The sequence below is a fragment of the Athene cunicularia genome, assembly GCF_003259725.1.
Source record: "Athene cunicularia isolate RWA chromosome 1 unlocalized genomic scaffold, athCun1 chr1_part2, whole genome shotgun sequence".
Lineage (NCBI taxonomy): Eukaryota > Metazoa > Chordata > Aves > Strigiformes > Strigidae > Athene > Athene cunicularia.
In genome coordinates, this window is record NW_020799092.1 from 54,682,768 (window position 1) to 54,707,767 (window position 25,000).

The following is a 25,000-nucleotide window of genomic DNA, read 5'->3' on the forward strand; positions in this document are numbered from 1 at the left end:
ATGTATGAACATTTAGAAGTGATTTGTGATTAGTATGGACTAATAATTTTATTTTTATTCTTCATTTTGCTAGGCTGCGCTGGCAGAGAGTAGTTTACCATTGCTTAGTAACCCAGGATTGATAAATAACGCATCCAGTGGCTTACTGCAGGCAGTCCATGAAGATCTCAATGGTTCGCTGGATCACATTGACAGTAATGGAAACAGCAGTCCGGGCTGCTCTCCTCAGCCTCACATGTAAGTGCAGTTAGCATCCTTTCAAGAAAAAATGGCTTAGTCTAAGACACAATATTACTCAGAAGTGCTTTGAAACATGGTAAGCGAAGCATCGGGAACTGTATGTTTGAAACTAAATGTTTATATTAAAACATTTAAATAGATGAGTCTTTCTTTACTTTGTAGTAAGATTGGTGTGAGGTTTGTTTTTTTAAAAAACCTCTTCAACTTGCTTGCAAGCACTGAATGTAACGGGAGGCTGATCTCGGTGGTCATTTTCACAGCCTGCTTTGTAAGGTATAGTCAGAAGGTTCATGTTGGAATTAGTTGTAATTTTAACTATGAGTCTCTAAACCATTTATGAACTGTAGTAGAGATATTGCTCATTTATATAAACCATAAAATGCAAAGTTTAACTGTTGCCCACAGTTTACATAGAAGCCAGTAAAGTGTAACTTTTTGCCTGTCGTATAAATCAGTGTAATTACATATTCAAGTTTAATTACTGGTGCATCTGTATTGGCAAGGTTTATATGTTATATTTTATGCAAGACTACGATTCCTATTAATATTTAGCAGCTAACTATATCATTAATTACTCTAAAATCTTTCCCCTACCATCTTTTTAATGGAGCTGAGAGAGTGGAAGTATTAAAAATTGATGTATTGTGGATTTCAGAAATGTGTCTGAAGCTTTAGAAATGCCTGGCCTTAATCAGTGGTGTCAAACGTGGCAGTTTCTTGTTTACTAAATAGTAAAACATGTATCTTGGAGGTATTGTTTCCCAGGTTATTTATATAATAATTAGCAGTGTGATATCTAAGTAGACTTAGATTTAAGTTTACTGTAGGATGATTTTTAATGTGCATATACAATTATGGTCTCTTTTTATCTGTGTTTAAAATAGCTGATCTGATTTGCTTTTTTTCATTCCATTTTCTCTTTCACATTTTTAATATTAATTTTAATTTCTAGAGTGGGATATTTAGCAGTAACAGTAATTGAGACCAAAGTCCCTTTTTACTTATGCTCTGGTGCATGAAGAATCCATTTCGATCTGTCCCCTAAAAAGGGGAAATATTTTCCTGAGTTTTTCTTCTTTTGTTTGGCATGTTAATATATCTATGATCACATAGAAATGTTTATTGTCACATATTTAATTGTTTTATTGCACATTTATTCTACTTGCCTTTGAAAATAATACACTGTGAACATTCATGTATTTTATCAGGTTCCAAACCATTACTTTTTCAAAATGGAAAAATTTGTCTTTTGGAAGTGTCTTTAGATGTATTAAATAATACAAAAGAAGTAATAAAACTTGAAGTAGAAAGAACATGAATATATGCTCTTGAGAGTAACACTACTCTAAAACAAGTAAAGTGAGCAATCAGACAAAAGTTTTTATATCCCATGCTTTCTGCTATCAACCATGCAGTGGGTAGCTTGAGGCCTTTTACTTTTAGCAGTTCTCCTGAGTATGCTAATGCTCTCTTCCTGTATAAAATGCCAAGACAATAAAACTTTAAAGAGCAAACAAGAGTTAGATCATGTGTGTTAAAAACAGCTACTTTATAGAAAAGAATGACACTTGCTATTAAAGTTGTTTTGCAAGTGTTTGGCAGATCTGTTTACATATCCTATGTACTGTCTGCCATTCTGCTGGATAAACTGAGATAGCTATGCATATGATTATGTAGATATGGCTACATTTATAGCTGTGTTTATAGCTAAAATACTGCATATTGTAACAATTCTTGCCTATAAAAAAGGCAAATAACTTGAGTTACACCCTAACTCAAGATTCAGCCTTCCTCTCTCATTTCTATATGTCATTTGTCAAAACAGGCAGTTTCAGGGCTTACCGTGGTGACTCGAAACTTATGAGTTCCTATTGCTCAGTTCTTGATAGATTGAAGAAACAGAATACAAATGCACTGAGATACCACTGGAGAAAAAGGTTATGCTCATTCATCCCTTGCACCAAATTTAGTGCAAGATTACTGGGCTTCTGTGAGACCAAGAACTGTCAACCAAACGATGCAGGCTGTGACTAGATACCTGCTCGCTTGTGAGTTTTTTGCCTTTTCCTTGCTGATGGGGCCGAGAATATGATAAAGGGAATGAATGCAGTCTGCAAGGAAAAGTCGCGAGGGGGGGAGAGGCTTGTGCAGGAGGCAGAGACCAAGGGAGAAGAGAGGCCTCTTCCTTGCCTCCATTACCACATTTATAAGGGCCCTTCATCTTTGTTACAGTAAAGAACACTACTTAAGAAAATGAGAAAAGAACATAGAGAAAGCATGACAGAAGTAAAATAAGTAAGGAATATGGCAAACAATGAAGAGAAATTTTAATTTTTTCATTACTTACATGGATTATGTAATTCTCGGGGGAGTGTTAATGAAAAATAGTTAATACACTAGGAAAAAATACTGTGCTGCCACAAGCATCCACTTACTTGTGGATTCCTGAGAATGTTCACCCAGGAAGTTTGGGTGTTTCTCCCCTAGAAAAGTGTTCTTCGGGGAGCCATAATTACTGCACTCACCTGTAAAGTCAGTGGCTCTATTAATCTACAAGTAGATTAAATTTCCATCTCCCAATTCCCAGGAAAGCCATGACACCAGGAATATGCTGAGCAATTACATTGCCTGCCATCTTGAAGCTGGCTCACAGCCAGGAGCAATGGAGCATGGTGTTAGGGAAAGAGGCAAGAGGTTGTGTGCAATTTAGTGATCAGAGCATTCAGTTGGGAAGGGGCAGAGTTTGGATTCTGCACAAGCTTCCAGGGAGAGACATTTGTATGGTATTAGAGCATCAACAAAAATTTTAAAAGAGTCCCAGTGACAGTGTTAAGAGCAAGCTTCTCAGGCATTTGGTTGTTAAAATTGTACTGAATATCATTTTATCAGATAAATTTATGATAGCAGAACTTTCTTATTTTGGAATGTTCATATTACAGTAGTTGGTATTTCCATGCTTTGAGCATGAGAACATTATCAGAGAAATTGATTTTTGTTACTGTAGTACCTTAGCTACTCAGTGTTAGAAAGTGGGGAAATTATTCAAGTCTTTGGATTTGAACCTGGTACTTCACGTCTGGTTTTCAAGAAAAAGTAGTAAGAGCAATTAGAGTCATAAACTTACCCATCTGTGGACAGGTATCTAACATAGGTGGATGAATCAGCTTGCTTAGAAAATAGTGTCTGTTCATTGACTAGAGAAATATGGCAGGTATGTAACTTCAAGTAAATGTATAACATTTAAATACTTGTTAAGTGCAATGAGTCCCAGCTGGTATATTTAGGGCAGTGGCACTTTAAAAACTTTACAGTTTTTGCCTTGGGTAATGAGGTATAATCTGCTTCATTTCTTACACTTCTTGAACATTTAAAAATACTGCAGTAAGTTTTAGGTGACTAAGGCATAGTAGAGGGGATTTCTCCTGTATGAATAGTTACATAAAGCATTTGAAATTTTGTGCTGCATGTCTCCCAGTTTACATTCCCAGTCTGATGAAAGATGGTAATTCCATGATCCAGTATGCAGCATATCACTAGTAGCATCCCAAATCATAGGTTCACTTTCTGTGTTTCACAGAATCGTCTAGGTTGGAAAAGACCTTGAAGATCATCCAGTCCAACTATAAACCTGTGACAGTTCCCAACTACACCATATCCCTCAGCGCTATGTTAAATCTACTCTTAAACACCTCCAGGGATGGGGACTCCACCACCACCCTGGGCAGCCCATTCCAACGCCCAACAACCCGTTCTGTAAAGAAATGCTTTCTAATATCCAGTCTGAACCTTCCCTGGCGCAACTTGAGGCCATTCCCTCTTCTCCTGTCGCTTGTTACTTGGTTAAAGAGACTCATCCCCAGCTCTCTGCACCCTCCTTTCAGGTAGCTGTAGAGGGCGATGAGGTCTCCCCTCAGCCTCCTCTTCTCCAGACTAAACACCCCCAGTTCCCTCAGCCGCTCCCCGTACGACCTGTGCTCCAGACCCTGCACCAGCTCCGTTGCCCTTCTCTGGACACGCTCGAGTCATTCAATGTCCTTTTTGTAGTGAGGGGCCCAAAACTGAACACAGGAATCGAGGGGCGGCCTCACCAGTGCCGAGTACAGGGGTCAGATCCCTTCCCTGTCCCTGCTGGCCACGCTATTGCTGACACAAGCCAGGATGCCATTGGCCTTCTTGGCCCCCTGGGCACACTGCTGGCTCCTGTTCAGCCGGCTGTCAATCAACACCCCCAGGTCCCTCTCTGACTGGCAGCTCTCCAGCCACTCCTCCCCAAGCCTGTAGCGCTGCTGGGGGTTGTTGTGGCCCAAGGGCAGCCCCCGGCATTTGGCCTTATGGAAACTCCTGCAGTTGGGCTCAGCCCATGGCTCCAGCCTGTCCAGGTCTCTCTGCAGAGCCTCCCTACCCTGAGCAGATCAACACTCCCACCCAACTGGGTGTCAGCTCCAAACTGACTGAGGGTGCACTCGATCCCCTGTCTAGATCATCAATAGAGATGTTATGTAAAGATATTTCCACAGTATTACATTCAAGTTCTGTCTTTGATTGGTCTTCAAATCCAATTCCTGGTAGGTTTATGTGGACGCTAACATAAATCTACACTGAGAAAATGCATTGCTTACTATGCATATATGTTCTGTTCAAAATTCCAATTTCCTCAAATACTGGTTGGGAACAATCAGTGTCAGACAATTATCTTTTAAAATCAATACTTAAGAGTGTTTCTTCCTTCATTTTTTGAACATGGACTACTCCAAAATTACTGTGAGTTTTAGCTGATAAGCAACAGGTTTCAATGTGACAAACACAACAGAAGGTATTTTATATACAAAAAAAATCATTATTTATATAGAACTAGGTGCTACTAATCTTACATAACAATTGTACATGGATTTAGTTGGAAGTTCCACAGTACATACCTTTAGGGTATAAATTCAGAGTTAAAAGTTAAAAAAAAAAAAAGTTAAACCAAAACACAAGCATCCAAAGAAGTGCAATTAAAGATGTGTGGTTGTAGGAAACTTTGGAAAAACTTTTATTGTCCCTGAAGAAACAACAACGTTGGATAAGACATGGAATGATACTTAGGGACAATAATGACAATTCATGCGTTAGTGATAACACAACTTCTTCTTAACCTGCATGTCATAGCCAGTATACTGCTGAATAGTTTTGGAGGGATTTGAAAGTCAGTTCCTTCAGAGCCAATAAACTTAGATTTTTAACTGAACATCGGGATCATAATGAAATCAACTTTGTATTATTATTTTTCCTGTCTCTGTTATATGTTCAAGAGTTCTCACTCTTGGGAATGGAATATCAGGAATGGAAATAAAGTTCAACTGTTTTTCTGGTGTTTGTGCATTTGTACTAGATAGATCACATGTAAATGATTATTGCAACTGGCACAGACCAGGGTGTTTTATAACCAGAACACTTGGTGCATCTCTTGTCCATGGATTCATATTTTGGCAAATGCATCATGCAAAATGACAATTTTACTTCACTGTGTAAGCATGGGAGGAAAAGGTAAAATTTTAATCTGCAAAGCTGTTCATAGCAGTTGAGAAAACAAAAAGAAACTGGTTATCAGAAAATTGTAGACTGAGAAGATGTAGTCTTGCCATAGGAGATGATGAGGTGGATATGCCATTCTGTTAAAACTCACTGCACCTTGTTTAATAAGGAGTGGGAGGATTTAGCAAAGAAGATAGGGAATGCAAATATCCTACTGGTGGGGTTCTGTGGAAGGGGGTTATTGTCATGGATTTCTCCCTGCTCACACTGCATGAGAGTGTAGACTGAGGACAATGCAACTAATCTCTTATGTTCTGAATTGACTGATGAAAATAATCTAGTTCCTAAAAGCGAGTCCAGAATCCTAGAGATAATGGATGTCATTCTGCTTTCCAGAATTTTAGTTGTTGATTGCTTTTTAAAATAGTACAGTGAAAACAAAAAATAATTTTTAGAGTCATTTCTTAAAAAGTGAATCCGTATATCATCTCATATATGACTCTTTGTGTTCAGCTATTGTAGTGCTGTGTTCTGTAAGATGGGAATTGTTTGAAGCCAAATGTCAAGACATACATATATCCCATGATCTTTAAAGTTGTATCTAGAAAATGTTATGTTAGGTTGTTGTGAGAAAGAATAACTTTTGGACAAATGAACAAGAGTAACAGTCTATCTGAGATGAATTAGAAAAATGAGCTTATTCAGTGTAGTCCTTCGTCTTCAATTCTGTCTGTGAAAAGGTGAGTTCCAACCATTGGTGGTTTCAGTCACCTTTTCTTTTGTATTCTGCTGTTGTTCTCAACCCTACTCCTTTACTTTTCCCGCTCTTGCCCTGACTGGATCATTTCTCTCTGCAGTTCTATCTGCATAATCATCAAACTTGTGGCTTTTTTTTTTTCCCCTAAAGTTTTTTATCTTTAAATTTTATTCCCAGAGGCAAATATGATTATTCTGCTGTAAGATCATTTACTTTTGAGGTGCTTGAGTTTGAAAGCATTTCATTGTCAGGTCGTTCCCATATCTGATTATTCCAGTCCCCCACTGTTAAGCTTTCACACCACTTACAGTAGGTTACCTATCATTCCAGTTTTAATCCCTTTCATTCCCTTGTTTCTTTAACTTCATAATGTTCCAATCCCCTGTCTTTCCTTCTTTTCCTTTTTTTTTTTTTTTTTTTTTTTTTTTTTTTTTTTTCATTGCATTGTCCCATTTCGTGATCTCTTTGCATTTACCTTGGAGGCTTGTTCTGTTCTAGGAGACTGCTATGATCCAAGTCTCTTGTTCATTGTATAAGACTTGACATAGTGTATAAGAAAACAAACTCTTGAAACACATCAATTAACAGGGATGTAACAAGCATTATTAAATAGGTGAGAAGCATGTAATTGACCAGATGAATGTGGCAGCAATTGCAGTATTTCTGGGTATCCTTGTTCATCAAAAATGTTTCACCTAATCACATGATATATTAATGCCTGTATAATTTAATTTCACACATTTTTATTCGTAATTTTAACATAAAGATGATAATGGGCAAAGAGACTTTGTGACAACAATTGAATTTTATTTTTATATGAAAAGAGGAACAGCTAGGAAACAGGATCTTAAAGGTTATAGCTTTTTTCTGAGCATATTCCCATTGAAAGAATCTGTATTGTGAGAATACACAGTGAAATAATTTTGGCTTTCCCTAGCACTGCAAAGCATCTGAAAGTGACAGGCAAGTCCAGCAATCCAACACTTTATCATACTATTTCCTTACCATTTACATTTTTTTTTTGCCTTTACTGATTGTATGGATCATGCAACAGTAACTCTTTGAGTTGTGGCTGTGCCTCCGTACCTTCATACAGAGCCACTCACATGTGGGCACTAGTGGAAAAAATAAGCAGTGGTGTTCTGATAAATAATATTTTTCACCATACTCACTGTCATAACTTTTTACTTGAATAAATATTTTGTTTTGGTTTTTATTTTGCATTATTTTTCCGTCCATTTGTCATCCACATTTTGCTTCTGTTCATCAATTTTCTTATCTTTCAAGATGTTCCAGTCCTTTATCATTTCCTCTTTAGCTTCTTAAATGTTACATTTCTTACTTTGGATCAGAAGTTGCTATTTCTTCTTTACAGTATTCCAGCCTCAATTGTTGCACTTCTACAGTACATTCCCAATGCTCTTGACAAAAAGATCACTCCAGAGATATAGTGCCTTCAGCTGAAAAGTGTCAGATCCCTATAGCATGGCTTGTAGAAGTTGGTAAGCTCCTGTGGGGTTTCACAGAATCTTTTTGGAAGCTGTCTTGCTGAAAACTTTGTGGTACTGCTGTCGTGAATTCTCTGTGTATGGGCAAGATATTTATGCTTTTCACATAACAAGTCTGTATAAGAAAAGGCAGCATCTTAAGTATTGTTACAGATGTTAAAAATGTGTTTGAAGTTGTGCAACTAAATCTCTCTGTGATGTGGTTGTGTAACTCTTAAATTTAGTTCTCATAGGAGATGCCTGTCTTTGTACAACACAAAAGCTGAGATGATAGTGTCATTAACATTGCATTTCTAAAACTGCACATGATGTTATGTTTTATCCACTTTTGATGATTTCATTTGGATTTTGAATAAGTGCAATATTATAAGCCAAAATTTTTGAAAGTGGACTCTCTCAATATTTTTTTGTAAATACACATGTCCAAAATATGTCTTTACATATTGTATGTTTTTATTTAACTGTTCACACAATTATATCCAATTGGTAATGTTTATACCAGTAGTTTAAACTATGATCCATAAATCCAAGCAAAACTTAGTTGGAAAATTTAGGACATTATGATGAGAAAGTGTTATTATTTGATTATTATTTAGTCCTTAGAATTTGTAGAAAACTCTAGCCACTTTACACATTTTAAAAGACTAGATATCTCAATGCACTTTTTTTTAAAAGAGTTAATACAAAGACTTCATCTCAGTATGAAACCTCATGTGTAGGTCACATTAAAATAATCAAATATCAAGATGACTAAAGATATGATTATACCTGGCAATGTCCATACACAAAAGCAGTGTTCACAGTCTTCTGGCAAAGTGCAGCTGAGAAAATTTGCTGTTGGCATCTAACAGCCGTCTATGAACAGTGCTGGGAATGTGTATGTGTGGTGCAGACCCTGTTGTAGTCTCTGTTAGGATTATAACTGCAGGTATTGTCATGGTTTTCTCCAATGAAACAACAATATTAAATTTGTACCTTAAATTAGGCTGAACAAATCCAGTAGTCTTCCTCCTTTACCTAGACTTACCAAGTTCATTTGTTACACTGCTCCCATTAATAGAGGTTTAGTGTTAGTTAGAGCCTTTGCATGATCATGGCCTCTCACTAACCCTTTTCAAAGCCTTCCATAAGCTCCTGATTGAGATGGATAAGGGCAAATGTTTCTTAGATACAGTATTATGCTGTGATAGTAGTACTCTGGGTAATTAGGGAATTTCCCCAACTTAATATTTTATTTTTCTTTATATTTCCTCTCCTTTTCTTCATTCCTTGCAAATTTGGCGTTATCAGACTTATCTCCTCTTGGTCTAAGAACACAGGAAATAACAGTCATGTTGTGTACAACCATGTCATAGAGTTCCTCTCCTAAAATTATCATAGTCAATCTCAAACTGAAAGCCATTATGGAATTTCATTCCTTTGATGATTATAAGCCACTTTCCAATTTCCAGACTAAATATATTACAATTTAGTTTCACTGATATAAATTCTAGCTTACATAGTCTTTTTTACTCTTCCTTTTTCTGTTTCTCAAATGTGTTCTGGAGAACACACTGTGAACTTTGAATCTCCATTTTAGTAGACCTGTCCACTCTCCTCACCTTTCTGGTAACTGTTCCAAAAAACTACTCAGTTATTTTCAATGTGCAGGTGTTAACAGTTTTTTTGAAACGTTCCAGATGTAGTTGTATGTAATGTAGTTCTTTCTCTCTGTTCTGATGGGGAAAAAACATACTTTAGCTAAATTCATCTAAACTCTTGTGGTTTATTTTTATAGGAAAGCATTCAAGGATGGACTGGAGCCCTGTTGTGATAAATGCTGTACAAAGGCAAAACAAAAAAGATTTTGAAATCCCTAAACCCAAATTCTTGCAGTCTTCAGGTAGTAATTGAATTGTTTAATTTTGGAAAAACATCTTCAGATATAGTTTGAATGGAAGTGGTATATTACGTACACTGCTGCCAGCGTGTAGAATAGCATCAGGCTTTGTTTAGAGAAGTGTTTGACACAATGCCAGCTGGCGTTAGACTGCACTTACATGTGACCATGTAAACCATGACTGCTAGCAGTGAAATACCTTGAGATGAGCACTCATTTGTATCCATCTAGAGTTACTGGAATTACAGTTTAAAACATGTATTGGTTTATTTTGTAGCTAGATATTTATAGATCTAGTAAGGAACAATGTATTTCACTGTATATATTTCATCTGGCTGGAACAGACTGCCCTGTGAAGCAGAAGTCTGTATTAAGCACAGGCCAAAATGTGCGATTAAGAGGCAGAATACGTTAACCTGGATTCTGTGATATCTCAGATATGTCCTAACCAGCTCAGTCTGCAGGCAGACTATATTTGTGTTTTGTTGCAGAGGTCATAGAGATATAACATATTCTTTAGACATGTTGCTCCTCACATCGAAATCTTAAATCTGTAAAAGCATACAAATGGGAGGCATTATTAGTATTCACATGTTAACAACAATTTGGTAAAATGTTCGAAAAACATTAGAGTAAGTTTGAAGTGTTATATGTAAGAACAATCATTGGTGTGAATATGAGGTGGTGATGACTGGATAAACAGTCATTCTTAAACTCTAGAAATTGTAGCAGGTCACCAGCTGAATGTGTGCTCACAGAGGTATGTGGTGGTGCAAGCATACTTAACAGGAATGCTGTATGTAAAAGTAAATGCTATCCTTCACCCAGTTCTGATTGGCCTTTTCTGAAGACTGAGGAAGGACTAAAAATATTAGGTTTGTTGAGAAGAGAGAAACTGGGTGAGGAAATTATGAAAGTCTTCAGAACACTATAGAGAGAAGATGGGAATGAACTTAACCTTTGGGAATGGGACAAGAAATAATTTATTAGTATTTCAGCAAGAAGAGTTAGGCCAGACACCAGAAAAAAATAAAACCTTTCTGACTGTAGGATAATTAAGTGCTGATATGTGTACCAGCACAGAGAGACTGTGGAACCACTGATACTAGAGGCTTCTAAGAAGTTAGAAGTGTTTAGAAGTGGATTAGGTATAACCTACTTGGTGGTAGGGGATGAAGAGACTATATGATCCCTTGAGATGCTTTCAAACCTTATTTTCCTTGATTCTTATGATAAGTCCTGAAAAAGTAAGTTTTTTCAAGTATGCTATGTCTTACTAGAGGCTAGCTGAATTGCCCAAGTCCATTTACTTTGTAATCTGGAATAGCTGTCATAGCTAAATACACTTAACCACTCTTATTTTTAAGATTGAATGAAATTTAGTCTTACAGAAAAATATATAGTGAGTGTAAGATTCAACTAATGTGAGAAATGTCAGCTAGGGCAGTGCAGACAGTCCTACACGGGTCAGTTTGACCCATTTGTCGCTGCCAAGTGTGACATGTTGTTCTACTTCTTAAAATGCTGCCAGCAACTATTCAGCAAAAAACGTACAGAAGGGCTGGCCATTCTCCAGGCTTGCTATAGCAGGCAAAGCTAGTCGTCACTTCAAGTCCTACTTCTTAAACATTGAAAAAATAAAATAAAAGATCAATGCTCCAAGAAGCTTAGCATATGAAAAGGAAATACTTTGGTAGCATCCTGCTGAAAACTTTGAAACATACCATCAAACATACCTATCAATCAAAGTTTTCAGTGAAGACTGTACCAGAAGAAAAAATATACCATGCCTAGGTGTAAGTGTAATGCTATTTGATCCCTTGCTGCTGTATTAGAACAAAATGCTTAGGTGCCACTGTGGACAAATGATGATTAGCTTATAAAATCTCACAAAAGCGTGCAGGAATAGTTAGTAAAAGAATATTATTTTCAGCCTTTTTGTCCCACACTATTTATCTGATCAGTTTTCCAAGATAGCAGAGTTTTATTGATGTAAAAGTTTCCAACAGAAATTTGAAAAAAAAAATAATTATACATTCTCCATATTTATAAGATGTATGACAAAGAAACATAGTACAGGCCAAACTCTCCCTCAGCTTTTCCTGGATTATTGAATAGCTTTCCAGATTTTCCCTTGCCTACTCTAACCCATAAATAACACTGAGATACTTAGTGGTTGCTGCTAAGTTTCTGTATGACTGATGCAATTTTTAAAACATCCCAAACTTAGTTAGATACTACAGAGCATGCCAGATCCATAGCATCTTTTCTTAAACTTCTTAGTTTGCAGGCTTGCTCTTTTTTCAATGGTTCTTCAACAACCCAAAAAATATGCAGACACTGAAATCTCTATTATTTTACCATTTTCCTTTGAATCTTTACCTTAAAAACTTCGGTGCTCTTTCTCCCTAATCCTTTTCTTTGTTTAGCATGTTAACTTTGGACGTTTGAACTAGATGCAGTTGTCAGTTTGAAAGACTTTAGAGGCCTTTGCCCTAAGGTAATTTCTAGTAAAGTTTCTACACTTTCTGTGGTTCTGTAACAATGAAAATACATTTATTTAGACACCAAAGGAAGCAAGCCAATGTCAAGGATAGGAATTTTAGTAAGAGTCACTAGTATCAGAAAATCTATGTTAATATCATCTTAATCAGAACTTGATTCCTAAATATTTTGATTCTGTAAGAAGGGCAATTTGTGCATGAGTTTTGAGGCTCATCTGATAATATATTGCTAATATGTCGGTTTTCCAGAAAGATCCTTTCTTTACCTACAGTTCAAAGATTTAATTTGATTATTTTTGTAGTAAGTATTATTAAAATTAATAGCTGATAATATACAATGCAGATAGGGTATCCCTGTTTATTGTCTTGGCATTTTCTTGCCCAGGTTCAAAAAAAACCCCCAAACACACAAACCAAAAAAAAGCCCTAAAAGGTTGAAGACCTAGCCAATTTAATTATCAGTTTCATAATCTACAAAAAAAAATATCTGTATGTCTTCATTAGTCATTTTATTCAGAATTTTGTTGTTGTTGTTGTTAAAGGGAAATGAAATTGTCATGTGCATACCAACAAATTTGTCAATTTATTCTCTAGAAATTTCTCTGTACAACACTCATTTCTTTGTAGAAAGCTGAAAGAAAGAGGAGGACTTGTTTTGTTGTTGGTTTTGTTTTTTTTTTTTTATTTTCAATATTTTTTTCAACTCGGACTCATTACTATAAAGCTGAAATTCATCAAAAACTTGTTTTATACGTTTTCCTTTTCATTCTGATTTGCTACCAATATCCATTTTCAAATTTTTTCTTAGAATAGAAACTGCAAGTTTTAGCTGTCTGTAATTTAAAGTGAACCAGTTTATATTTTGATGTGCTTGGGGAGGACCAAACTGGCAGGGCATGAAGCACCAAACTCTATCTTTAATAATATTATTACTATAAGAAATTCATAATGGGATAAATGTACTGATAAAATGATCATAAATATGCCATATTAAGTTGGGTGACCCTTAAGTGTAGGTAAGGTGAAGGTGAACATTTGCTTTTTTGTTATATTTTCCTTATTTCCATATTTCTAGTGTTATCATTTTCATTCATATCTCCAAACTGCTTCTCCTCTTTTATTGACTTCAGTGGCAGCTAAATTAAATCAATTTGAAGTACTCCTATCATTTTTAATGTTTCCTCCTACAGATATGTTTACTATGCCATAGGTCACTTCTATTGTTCTTTCTGAATTCTGCTGTATTATTTTTGAGGTGAGTGAGTAATAGCGAAAAGGTAGTCAAGTACATTAAACATACAAGTTGAAGTGAGGACCTACTATAAAGACATAAACATGTTTTGTATTATTGTCACTGTCACTATTCTCTACCAGTTAGTCTAACATACTGGGCTTTGACTTCTGAAGCAGAGATACCACTGAAGGATTCAAAACAACATATTTCCCAAGTGGTTGCATTAGATGGATCTATGTGGGTAGTTTATTTTTTTCTTTTATTTGTCAACAAAAACATGTCATGTTACTTTCCATGGATTGTCAGCTCTGTTATTTTTTTCACAGTTAACTTCACCTATGACTAATCTAAATATATTGTGTTCTTACCTCTGTATCTTATTCTAGGGTATTCATAATAATATTTAAAATAGAAATCAAATGTAGAATCTTAGAATTCTTGCTGTTAACCTCCCTCCATGTTGTGAAATAGTCTTTTGTTCTTCCTTCATCTAGCTTTTTGCCAGTTTTGCCAGTTTTATTTCTGGCAAATCTTCATGTTTAATTTTAGTATGAGTTAGATATTTGAAGTTTCTCACAGGAATTTGTTATTTCACCTCATTTGTCTAGTAGAAAAATACGTGGTTCACTGTGTATCAGCTTTGGTTATTCCCCCTTCTCCCCAAGTGTTCTGTCAGATGCACTGCATGTTTCACTTACATCTTCTGCTGTGAATAAACTTCACAAGTGAAATCATGGCCCTAATGAAGTCAAGGGGAATTTTGCCATGGACTTATATGAGATCTGGATTTCATCCCAGGAAACCATTTGTCTTCATGTCTTTGGCTTTCCCTCATTTCTTATTCTGCCTTCAGTCACTCCTAATCTCCATCTGATATTTCTTGTGACTGCTTACAGCCTCATTTCTCAGTTTTAGTTCATTAAAATTTTTTTTTTTTTTTTTTCAAATAAGACAAGGAGTTCTCCCACATCTGAAATCTTTTTATTAGATCTTTGCAAATTTGTACAGTCTTAATAGTATACAATATTAGCAAAATTGCTGATGTTGAAATCTGGAACCTTTTTATCTGTGCAAATACAAGCAAAAGAGTATTTTTCCAGTTGTGGAAGGACTAATTAGGAATGCCCTGTTAACCAATAAGTTTCTAAGTGATTTTTTTAAATGTTTGGTGTATTTTTCTGTCAATAAAACTGTAATGTCTTAATATTTTCTTCTATGTATATTCCCCTGAAATCCAAAAGATACAGATAAAATAAATCCCCTTCCCCCCTCTGATATTAGAGATACATACACACTCAGAGTAGCTTTCCTCTGCCATATTCATGCTAGATCTTCACATGCAATTAGTAATTGTTCTTGCCTTTCACTCTGGTCTTCCATTTGCAATGCCGGGCTGTTCTTTGATTCCTTATGGGACATAAGAATATTCTGTGACCTGTCCTGTTTAACATCTTTATTGATGTCCTGGAGGATGGACCTCTTCCTCACCAGGTTTGCAGATGACGTCAAATTAGGGGATATGCTTACGGGTAGGATAGCCATTCAGAGGACCTGTATGGGCTGATGGACTGGGCCAAGAGGAACTTTATGAAATGCCATGCCCTGCACTGAGGAAGGAAGATCCCCTTGCAGTGATGCACACTAGGATAGCCTGGCTGGGGAGCCACTTTGCTGAGAATGCTCTGAGCATATTGGCAGAGAACAGGCTGAGCATGAGCCAGCACAGTGCCCTGACAGCTGAGGCCAACAGTGTCCTGGGCTGTTTTAAGCACAGCAGAGAGCCAAGGGACTGAGGGAAATTATCTCTCTCTTCTCAGCACTCATTAGACCACACCTGGAATACTGTGTTCAGTTTTGGCACCTCAAATATAAAAAATACAACAGTAAATTAGAGCGAGTTCAGCAAAAGGCCACCAAAATGGTCAGAATCAGAAGCAATTGCATTGTGAGGAGAGGCTGAGGGAGCTGAGCTTGATCAGCCTGGAAAAGAGGCTTCCTTGAAGGGACCTGACCCTCAGTACCTACAGGGAGATTAGCAAGGTGGAGCCAGGCTCTTCACTGTGGTGCCAGACTGAGAGTGCACATAAGTTAAAATGAGAGATTCAGACTGGGTATAAAGAGAACTCTTTCCTCATCAGGACAGTCAGACAGTGAGTGGGACAGTTGCCAATAAGTTGTATAGTCTATATCCTTGGAGGTTTTCAAGACCCAACTGGGTAAAAACCCTAAGCAACCTGTTCTGACCTTGTAGCTGTGCCTTCTTTGGGCAGGAGTTTGACCCAGGATCTCCTGAAGCCCCTTTGACCTGAGTTATCCTGTGATCCTAAGTTTGTTTCCCTAAAGACAAAACAAGCAGAGAGTGAGCAGAAGCAACCTACCTTTTCAGCAACTAAGCTCAAGAAGAAAGATGTTCTGGATTTTGTTTTACAGATATCAGCAAAGTTGTATCACGTTCTCACTGAAAGCATGGATCTTACAAATAGCAAAAACTGAGTTTGCATCTTTTTAAGGTATCACAAAAGAAAAGTTGTGTTTGCAAGACCAGTTTTGTGCAGTTGGTGATAGTGAGGTTTGTGATTTTTACATTTTTTTCCTAGAGGGACTCAAATACTTTTTATCTTAAAATAATTGAACAGAAGGCATGAAGAACACCAGCTTCTTTTACAGTGACTGATAACATTTTACCAACACCTACTATAAATAGAAAAGCACAAGTATCTAGTCTTGGAGGTTATAAAAGCAGTAATAGACTTACACAAACTCAGTCTTACTTGCCCCTGCACCTTACTTGATGTACCAGAGACACTTTGTGACCATTGATCATTAATTCCATCTTATGCCATCTCCTCCAGTGATGAACTAAAGAAGACAAACTTTAGTGCCCTAATTAATTATTCCAGTGCACTCTTATCTCCTGACAGAGTCTGCAACAGTGCCTGTCAGCTAGTGTGATGTCAGCTGGTGATGTTTTTCATCACCAAGTCAGTGAACTCCCAAGTCCACATGGTAGACTTGAAATCCGTGGTGATAGCTCAGATGACAGATAGAAAACAAAATATATTTTGAGGGTTTTTTTGGTGTTGTATTTGAGAGAATAAATGGTTGCTATTTAATTTTTTTTTCCTCATCATGGTTCTTGGAGGGCCCAGGTTGGAAGGGTATACTTTGAAAGTGGCAGGTTGACAAAGCACAGCCAGAAATACCCTCACTGAGGTGCAGTGCTTCTATAGGCATTGCATTTCCACCAGGAAAATTTCCCCGTCTTCCACCACGATGTTGTAGCTTCACCTTCTCCTTAGTGAAATGAGGTAGCACACCCTCAGCTTCCTGACAAGGATATGTGACAATAGGACCTTCCTTCCTTTCTTGCTTCAAGATAGAGATTTGCATATAGGTATTATTTTATCTAGAAATAAGAGCACTTCTTCAGCATTTCAGTATATGTTATAAATACATGGGGAAAGTGATTCCCGATGTTTGACCAAAAAAAAAAAAAAAGATTCTGTGACAGTTGTAGCATTACTGAATTTGTATTTTGTTACTCATCTAATACTCTTCCTTCCCTTTCTCAATATTTGGATTAGTATCTCCCTAAATGGCTGTACATATTCATGTCAGTAAGTAGTTCACTTCTACTTAAGAAAAATAATAAACTTTTTATAATAGCATGAAATTATAAGGAGACAAAGTAATAGAATTAAATATCTTAAAAATACTGTAGGATTTGAGGATTTGTCACCATTTGCCTACCAAAACATAAATATAAAAATTCTAGATCTGAAACAGTATGTTGGAAAGGAGAGCTTTTCTCTTTAAAATGCTATAGGTTATCCTACAGACCTAGAGCTGTACTGGCAAGATGCGATACAGCTCTTCCTGAGGAAATACTAGTCCAGAGGTAATAGGGAGGTAAAAACAACCAACCAACCAAACAGGTCAATTGCTACACCTGTAATATAGTGATTGTCATTTTACCAAATAATATTCGGTGAAAAATATTTCTGTAAACAAGTATAACAAATCACAGCTTTAAAAATGTTAGGTCACAGAAATAGAAGTTTTTAAAATTATGTGTTTCAACAGCTTAAACTAGAAAAATATTTCATTTAATATTAGATGTTAACACAGAGAAGTCTTTAGAAAGCCAAAATGCTTCAGATAAAAATAAAGATTAAAAATGTTCTTCAAATACTAAAATATGGAAGTGTATAGAAATAATTAGTTTGGCCAAAATATTCTTTGTGCTTTAGTAGCTTACCTTGTTAACATGGAAACAAAGTTTTTCAGGCTTCCATTTTGAAGAATGCTGTAGCTGTGGATCTTTTAAATATCTTCTTCCAAAGCATACACTGAACACTTTGTGCAGATGATTCAAAATTGCACTTGTAGTTCAGGATGCCTACAGCATGAAAGAATTGAGGGCAGTATGGGTAATAAGCAAACATGTAAATAAATTGCAGATGTCCAACATTAAAAGTTACACTGGAATTGTGGAGTTACATAAAAGATACTGTGTTACACAAATATCACATGTTATGTTTTGTTCTTTTCATATACTAAAGCATACTTAATGTAACGGAAGTAAAGACAGTGGAGAAATAGTACAATTGGAAGAGTATCTGCAGACAAGCCAATTGGTTTTGAGGATGTAATGTTTGTGGGCTTAAGGCTGTCTACAGAATTGTGAAGAAGAACGGGTCAAACTACATCATTTGGTTTGGGAAAAGATTAAAGTTCTTTGGGCACTACCTAATTTTATTTTTTGGCTAACTTTAAAAAATCTTTATTACTTTAATAGGCAAAAAAAAAATTTAAAAGAAATAATCAACATAAGTTGTCATACCACATATGGCTTAGAAATTGTTCAGTCCCAAAGATTCCCCTGGGAAAACTTTCTCCAGCCAAGTTCCAGAAAATGCATCATCTTTATATACTCCTACATGAAGTCACTAGAAATGCTAGTGAGTCAATAGTATCAAAATTAAAGTCTCATAGAAAATAAGCCTGGGAGGGACTTCAAGACATGATCTAATTTATTGCCCTTTGTGTCATTGAATACCAAAGTAAAAAACTCCTAGTGTTACTAGGTGCCTCAGTCACCATAGCAATACAAAACACTTTCAGCTGCAACTCGGGGGAAAAAAAAAAAAAACAAAAACCTTTCATGATTTTAGACTGATTATTGCAACCCCTGTGTGGAGTAAAAATGCACTGAAAGCTCTTAAAAAAAATTACATGACTTGCTGCAAACCATACTCTTGGCTACAAAGCTCACAGTAAGCACATTGACCTAGGCAGCTTTTCTCTCTCAACATCTACCACCTCTTCAATACAAAAGCAAGAGCAAAGTTTTTTCAGTGCTAGTCATTACATTGACTTAACTGTCTGAGAGACTGCATCTCTCTATCATGATGTCCCACAGCACTTTCCTTTAAATGATTTTAGAAGAACATTGAAGACTTTGGGATATGGGCAACAATGTTTAGAGGACACAGATCTAAACTCTGAAATTAATTCCACTGGGATCCTGGAAGGTTTGTGGCACTTCCCCAGTGGGTTTCAGAATTAAATACCAAACCTCTTGCATTTTTTTCTTTTTCTTTTTTACATACACAAATGAGAACTTAACTAATTATTTTTTTCCTTCCATAGAATTGGATGGAAAACATACAGGGAAACTTAAGTACATCTTTGTTTTGGAAGAAGAGTGCTCAGTGTCTCTGTGGTAACTCAGTGCTGATGGTTATGAAAGGCATTCTCTGACTTTGTATTTTTTTCCAAATATAAGTTGTATTTTCTATTCAAAGCCTGGAATGAGCACTATATCTACTAACCAAATCCAAACCTTGTTTATTGTAATTATTAATATTTTGTTGTCCTGCATTCCCAATGCTGTTTTGCCAGATTCGGTATCCACTTACATTAAAGCTGAGGTGACGTGAAACCTCTGTAGAAAACATGCTATCCATAATTGAGAATATTGTATCAAGTATCTTTTCTCCTTGTTGACACCAGTTCAATTTAATTATGAAATCATGTACCTAGTTATAGAATCTGGTTGTTTTCTTGCCAGCAACAGCATACATTCTAATGTGTAAAAGTTGAATGTAACACTTGTTGCTTTTGCCTAGATTTTAGCAGGATTTTAGTAGCTATTATGCAAGACAAGTTTTTCCAAGGCAGGATCAGACTAATCTTGTGCAAAGCTCTAAAAGACAAGTTCATCTTGTATCAAGAGTTATTGTAGGCTTTGGGAATTTAGCTTCATCTCTAAATATTTGGAAGTTACTTTATACAGTCCTTCCTAGTATATATTTGTCCATCAACTGCCTGTCCTGTTATCTTGCGTTTTTCCTTTGATGCCTCAAAGCTCTTCTCCATCAGCCTGCAGACGGTCTTCATGAGGCCCCTGTAAGGGTCCAGCAACTGTTACCTGTCTCCTGGCACCTGGCAGTTGTTCTAGTTAAATGTTATAAATGATGATGTCTTTAAGGATGTAGTATATATCTGAGAACATAAGAACATGAAATTGCAGGAGTGAGAGAAAAATCTCCATGTTAAGCTGTAAAGCATGTGGAAGAGTGAATGAGGCAGCTGCAAAGACAGAGGAACTTTGTGTTCTGTGATCTATGAGCAAGGAAGAAGTAATGTATTGAAATGAGCAGGCAGCTCTGCATGTAATTAGAATCCTTTTATATTACAAGGGTCTCTCACAGATAGAATCTTTTTATATTATAAAGGTCTCTCACAACGAGTTTCATTTTGAAAGTGCTGGGATACAGGGAACATTTTCTAACAGTAGATCCACCAATTGTAAAGCAGGTGATCCATGGAAATGAGTATGTTCATTTGTTTATACTTTTACCAAAAAGTTATTTAAAGTATTTCAGCATTGCCATATTTTCCTTTTGCTGCTGCTGCAGACATCTCCTCACCTACTATTTTTTATGCGGCATTGTTGGTCCTGAGCTCAGGTAGAGATGTCGTTTGCCAGCAGTTGTTTAATAGGAGGCAGCCATTCTGATGAGGACATTTGGACATGATATAGTTAATAATACTTGATAAGACATTACTTCATCATCCCTTTATTTTACCAAAGAGTCAGCGGTTAGAGTTAGCAAAGAGTTAGCACTTCCCACAGATGAGTGTCTAACTTCTTCATAAAGGCTCCCAAGGATGGGGACTCCAAGGCCTCCCAGGCAACCTCATGCAGTGCTTCACTGTCTGTACTAGTTTTTAACTCCAGCATCTAATGTGTTGCTCTTTCTATAAGCTAAGACATCCTTCTTTCAGTCTTCCATCATAACAGTTTTTTCTAAACCTCTACCTGGATTTTCTCAAGTTGCCACATATTTGAAATGTCATCATCTTCACCAGCGTGTTTGCATTACCTTCCATTTTGTTGACATCTATGAAGTTAATAACCATGCTTTCTATTCTATGTCATTAATAAAAAATACTGATTAGTTCTAAACCTAGGATTAGGCCGTCAAGGAACCATAATAATCTTTGTTAAAATACAGATTCCAGTTATGTAGTGGATAAGTTAAGTTTTCATGAGAAGTCAGAAATCACTAAGCTATGACCTGTTGTTAGGATTTGAGTAGCATGTTATTGATAAAAAGACATGGCATATATAAATATTTTTTTTCAGAATTTATGTTTAAATACCAGGCACTTCACATGGGAATTTGTCCTTAGTACACCACTCCCATTGTACAAAAAAATGATAGTGTAGTATTTTGCAAATACATACATTTAAATACATATCTCTATTGAAACTCACACACATACATATTTTCATATTAGTTACATACAGATACCAGTCTGAGTATTTTGCTTTCTATGTACAATAAATATCTTGGGTTATATCATACTGTACTGAAAGTTTTCAAGATGAGAATGTATTCAGCAATTCAAAAGATGGGTGTTCAGATCTTGTTTTGCTTATGGAAAAGAGGAAAAAAAAAAAAAAAAGGGGGGGGGAATGTTTTTTATATATATTTTGTATACTTACTTCCTCCTCAGAAGATAATTAAAATACTATAACTGTAAGATCCTTTACATCTCTAACCAACATGCCTCAACTTTTTCTTTCAACCTTTGATTTTGGAAAACAAGCTCTAGAGTTGAGAGAAATGTTAGTTTCAAAAGCCTATGTCTTATTCCTTGTGCTTTTGCTTCCAGAAAGAGGTGTTTGTATGGCAGTGTTTTCTGTGAGCTGTAGTCATAAGCTGCTGGCAGAAAAGCCTATGACAATTTTTTTTTTTTTTGCATGGACAACTGAACTGCTTGATTTAGGTCTTGATTTACTGTTGATAAGTATCGTTGACAAAAATGGAAATTTCGTATCCTGATTAGTCTTCCAACCTATTAACTCCTCCACAGATTAGTCACTGAAATACTGTTTGAACTGTCCTTGCAAAAAAGAGGTCCTCAATACAAAGAAAATAACAGCACAAGAGGAACTAGTATTTTATAATGTGCAGTGCATTTTTAATGGATATTTCTTGTTATCCTCCCTATTTGTACAGTGGCTACACTCCAACCACAGAAATGTAATAAAAAAAACCTGGCCACCACCCTTAAAGGAACTGAACTCGTTTGGTAAAAAAGAAAAGTTCTGCAGTCAGAATTTTTTAAGCATGGAAAGGATGGATAGTGATGAATCATAGAATGGTTTGGGATGGAAGGGACATTTAAAGATCATTTAGGATATAAAGGACATTTAAAGTCCACTCCTGCCTGCCTTGGGCAGGGATATCCTTTATTAGATCAGGTTGCTCAAAGCCCCATCCAACCTGACTTTGAACACTTCCAGGGAGGAGGCATCCACAACTTCTCTGGGCAACCTGCTCCAGTGTCTTACCACCCTCACTGTAAAAGATTTCTTCCTTATGGCAAATCTAAACTTACCCTCCTCAAGTTGTTTCTTGTTCTGTCACTACAAGCTTTGGTAAAAAGCCTCTGTCTGTCTGACCATACTAAGGTATTCCTGGGAGCCAGGCTGGACAACCCCAATTTTCTTAGTCTTTCTTGGTAGGAGAGGTTTTTCAGCCCTCTGACCATTTTTGTGGCCCTTCTCTGGACCTGTTCTAACAGGTCCATGTCTGTTTTGTACTGGGGACCCCAGAGCTGGATGCAGTACTCTAGGTAGGATCTCATGAGGGCAGAGTAGATGGTGAGAATCATCTCCCTCAACCTGCTGGCTGGCTTCTTTTTATGCAGCCCAGGATACGGTTGTCTTTCTGGGTGGCACATGCACATTGCCAGCTCCAATTTTTCATCTGCCAGTATCCTCACGTTCTTCTCCACAGGACTGCTGTCAATCCCTTTGACCCTCAGCCTGTATTGATATTGGGGCTTGCCCTGACTCTGGTGCGGGGCCTTGTGTTTGGCCTTACTGAACTTCACGAGGTTCATGTGGGCCTGCTCCTCAAGCCTGTCAAGGTCCACCTGGAGGGCCTTCCTCCTCTCTGCCGAATCGACTGCACCACTCAGCTTGGTATCATCTGCAAACTTGGTGAGGGTGCACTCAATCCCACTGGACGTGTCATTGACATAGGTAGTATTGGTCCCAGTACAGACCCTTGAGGGACACCATGGATGAAGGAATATGCTAGGTATACCAGTGCAAAAATGCAGTTTCTTGGGAGCAAGAGAGGGGACAGAATATTGTAATAATAGTATTACAGCATCTGGAATCAATTAATATGGCATTATATCATGATTAAAACATTTAAGACTTCTATCAAAAACTCAGTCACTTAACAATTCTGAAGAAAATACCTGAAATTTGAAGCTTAAATGGAGTTTAGAATTTTTCTTCCAACACTTACAAATCTTTGAAAAAAAGATACTAAGTAAAAAGCCTAACCTTATAAAAGGTCCCTTAAATCTCAAGGCACACAATTACTTGTATTGCCTTAAACAGGGATGAATGGGTTTCCTCCCCCTTTCAAAGGACACTGTTCAAATATTTTTCAGTGATAAAAGTCATTTCTGAATGACCTCACATTCCCTTGCAACATATCTCCCAAACATATAAGAACAAATATAGTTAAATTTAGCTAAGGACTGAAGAACCTTGTTGCCTGTGTGTTCTAATAGTTGAATTCAAATTCAGTAAAGTCTCTGCTGAGGTAGATACTGTTATGACCCCAGCTCACCCTGGGGTGTTCCAGACCTCAGGTGTCTGCTAGAAACATTGCAACAGTGAGATGTATGAGATTAGGCTCAATTTCCATTTTTAATCTTTACAGCAGGGTTAACTTTGCAAGGAGAATCAGGTGGTATGTCTTGTTCTTTATTATTTTATCAATTACTGTGTAGTGGCATGTTGGATACTAACCCAGATAGTAGTGCAGTAATCCTTGGATAGTAATCTTTATTTTGTATTTTAGCTGTAAGGAAGTCGTGTTGTAGCTGACTGCTAAATATTTGTTTAGTATATTTAGTGTACTCTATTTGTGAGGCAGAACCTATATACAGTGAGACTGTATCATGGTTTTACCTTAATTTTATTTTATGAATTTTTTACTGCATTTATTTAAAAGAAGAGTTGGATTTTATATGTTATTTGATTTTGTAAATTCAATTAAATTTTTCACAGTTTATTCTAGTAGGGAAAATTAAAGCTATTCTGCTTTAATTCAAGGTAAAATGTATATATTTGTGTAATGTATACTTAGAAAAACAACATGGGAATAAAGGTGTTAATAAGGTATTGAATAAAATAGTTTTGTTTTAAGAAGAATTTAGATAGTTGATCCTTACTTTGCCTGCGTAAGTAAAAATCAAATGCTCTTAGCACATCCTGTAGATATCAAATTCAGAATTTAATCCAGATGGATTCATTCCTTTTCTTCTTGTTAACCCATGCATCTGTGAATGTGTACACACAGATGTTCTTATAAAATTGACAAAGTACATATTAAAACTTCAGAAGCTTCTCATGCTAACCTTTACAAAATTCCTTACTGTTATTAATGCCTATTACATATCAGTTACGTATTTGAAACACAATTCCCATTGTTTTGAATTATTCGGATTTTTTAATGCACAGTTTTAAATATGTTACAATTTTTAATGGCCACTTATTATGTGGTTTTCCGTATGGCAGTACTGCTTGATGTGTAGTACTGTGTCCCTGTACAAGAAGCACGTTTATGTACATACTTTGTTCTGAAGCCCATGAGTAATCCTACAGAGTTTAACCTAGGTTGGACCTGCATAAACTTTGCTGGACTGGAGTCAGAGTACTAAGCACTTTGCAACATCTGAGCTTTTTATCATGTTCTTTCAAATCTCCGTTGTAGTGGGATATTTATATAAAATTCCAGTTCACCGTAGTGTCTGCATGCT

The 25,000-nt window shown here is 36.5% G+C and overlaps 1 protein-coding gene across 1 annotated transcript in view; it reads left to right on the top strand.

Moving 5' to 3' along the window:
- Positions 1 to 25,000, top strand: part of FOXP2 (forkhead box P2) — a 373,136-nt gene that overhangs the window by 340,956 nt on the left and 7,180 nt on the right. The window contains exon 19 of the mRNA XM_026868109.1: positions 74 to 237. Within this exon, the coding sequence (XP_026723910.1) occupies positions 74 to 237 (164 nt within the window). The remainder of the gene's footprint in view (positions 1 to 73; positions 238 to 25,000) is intronic.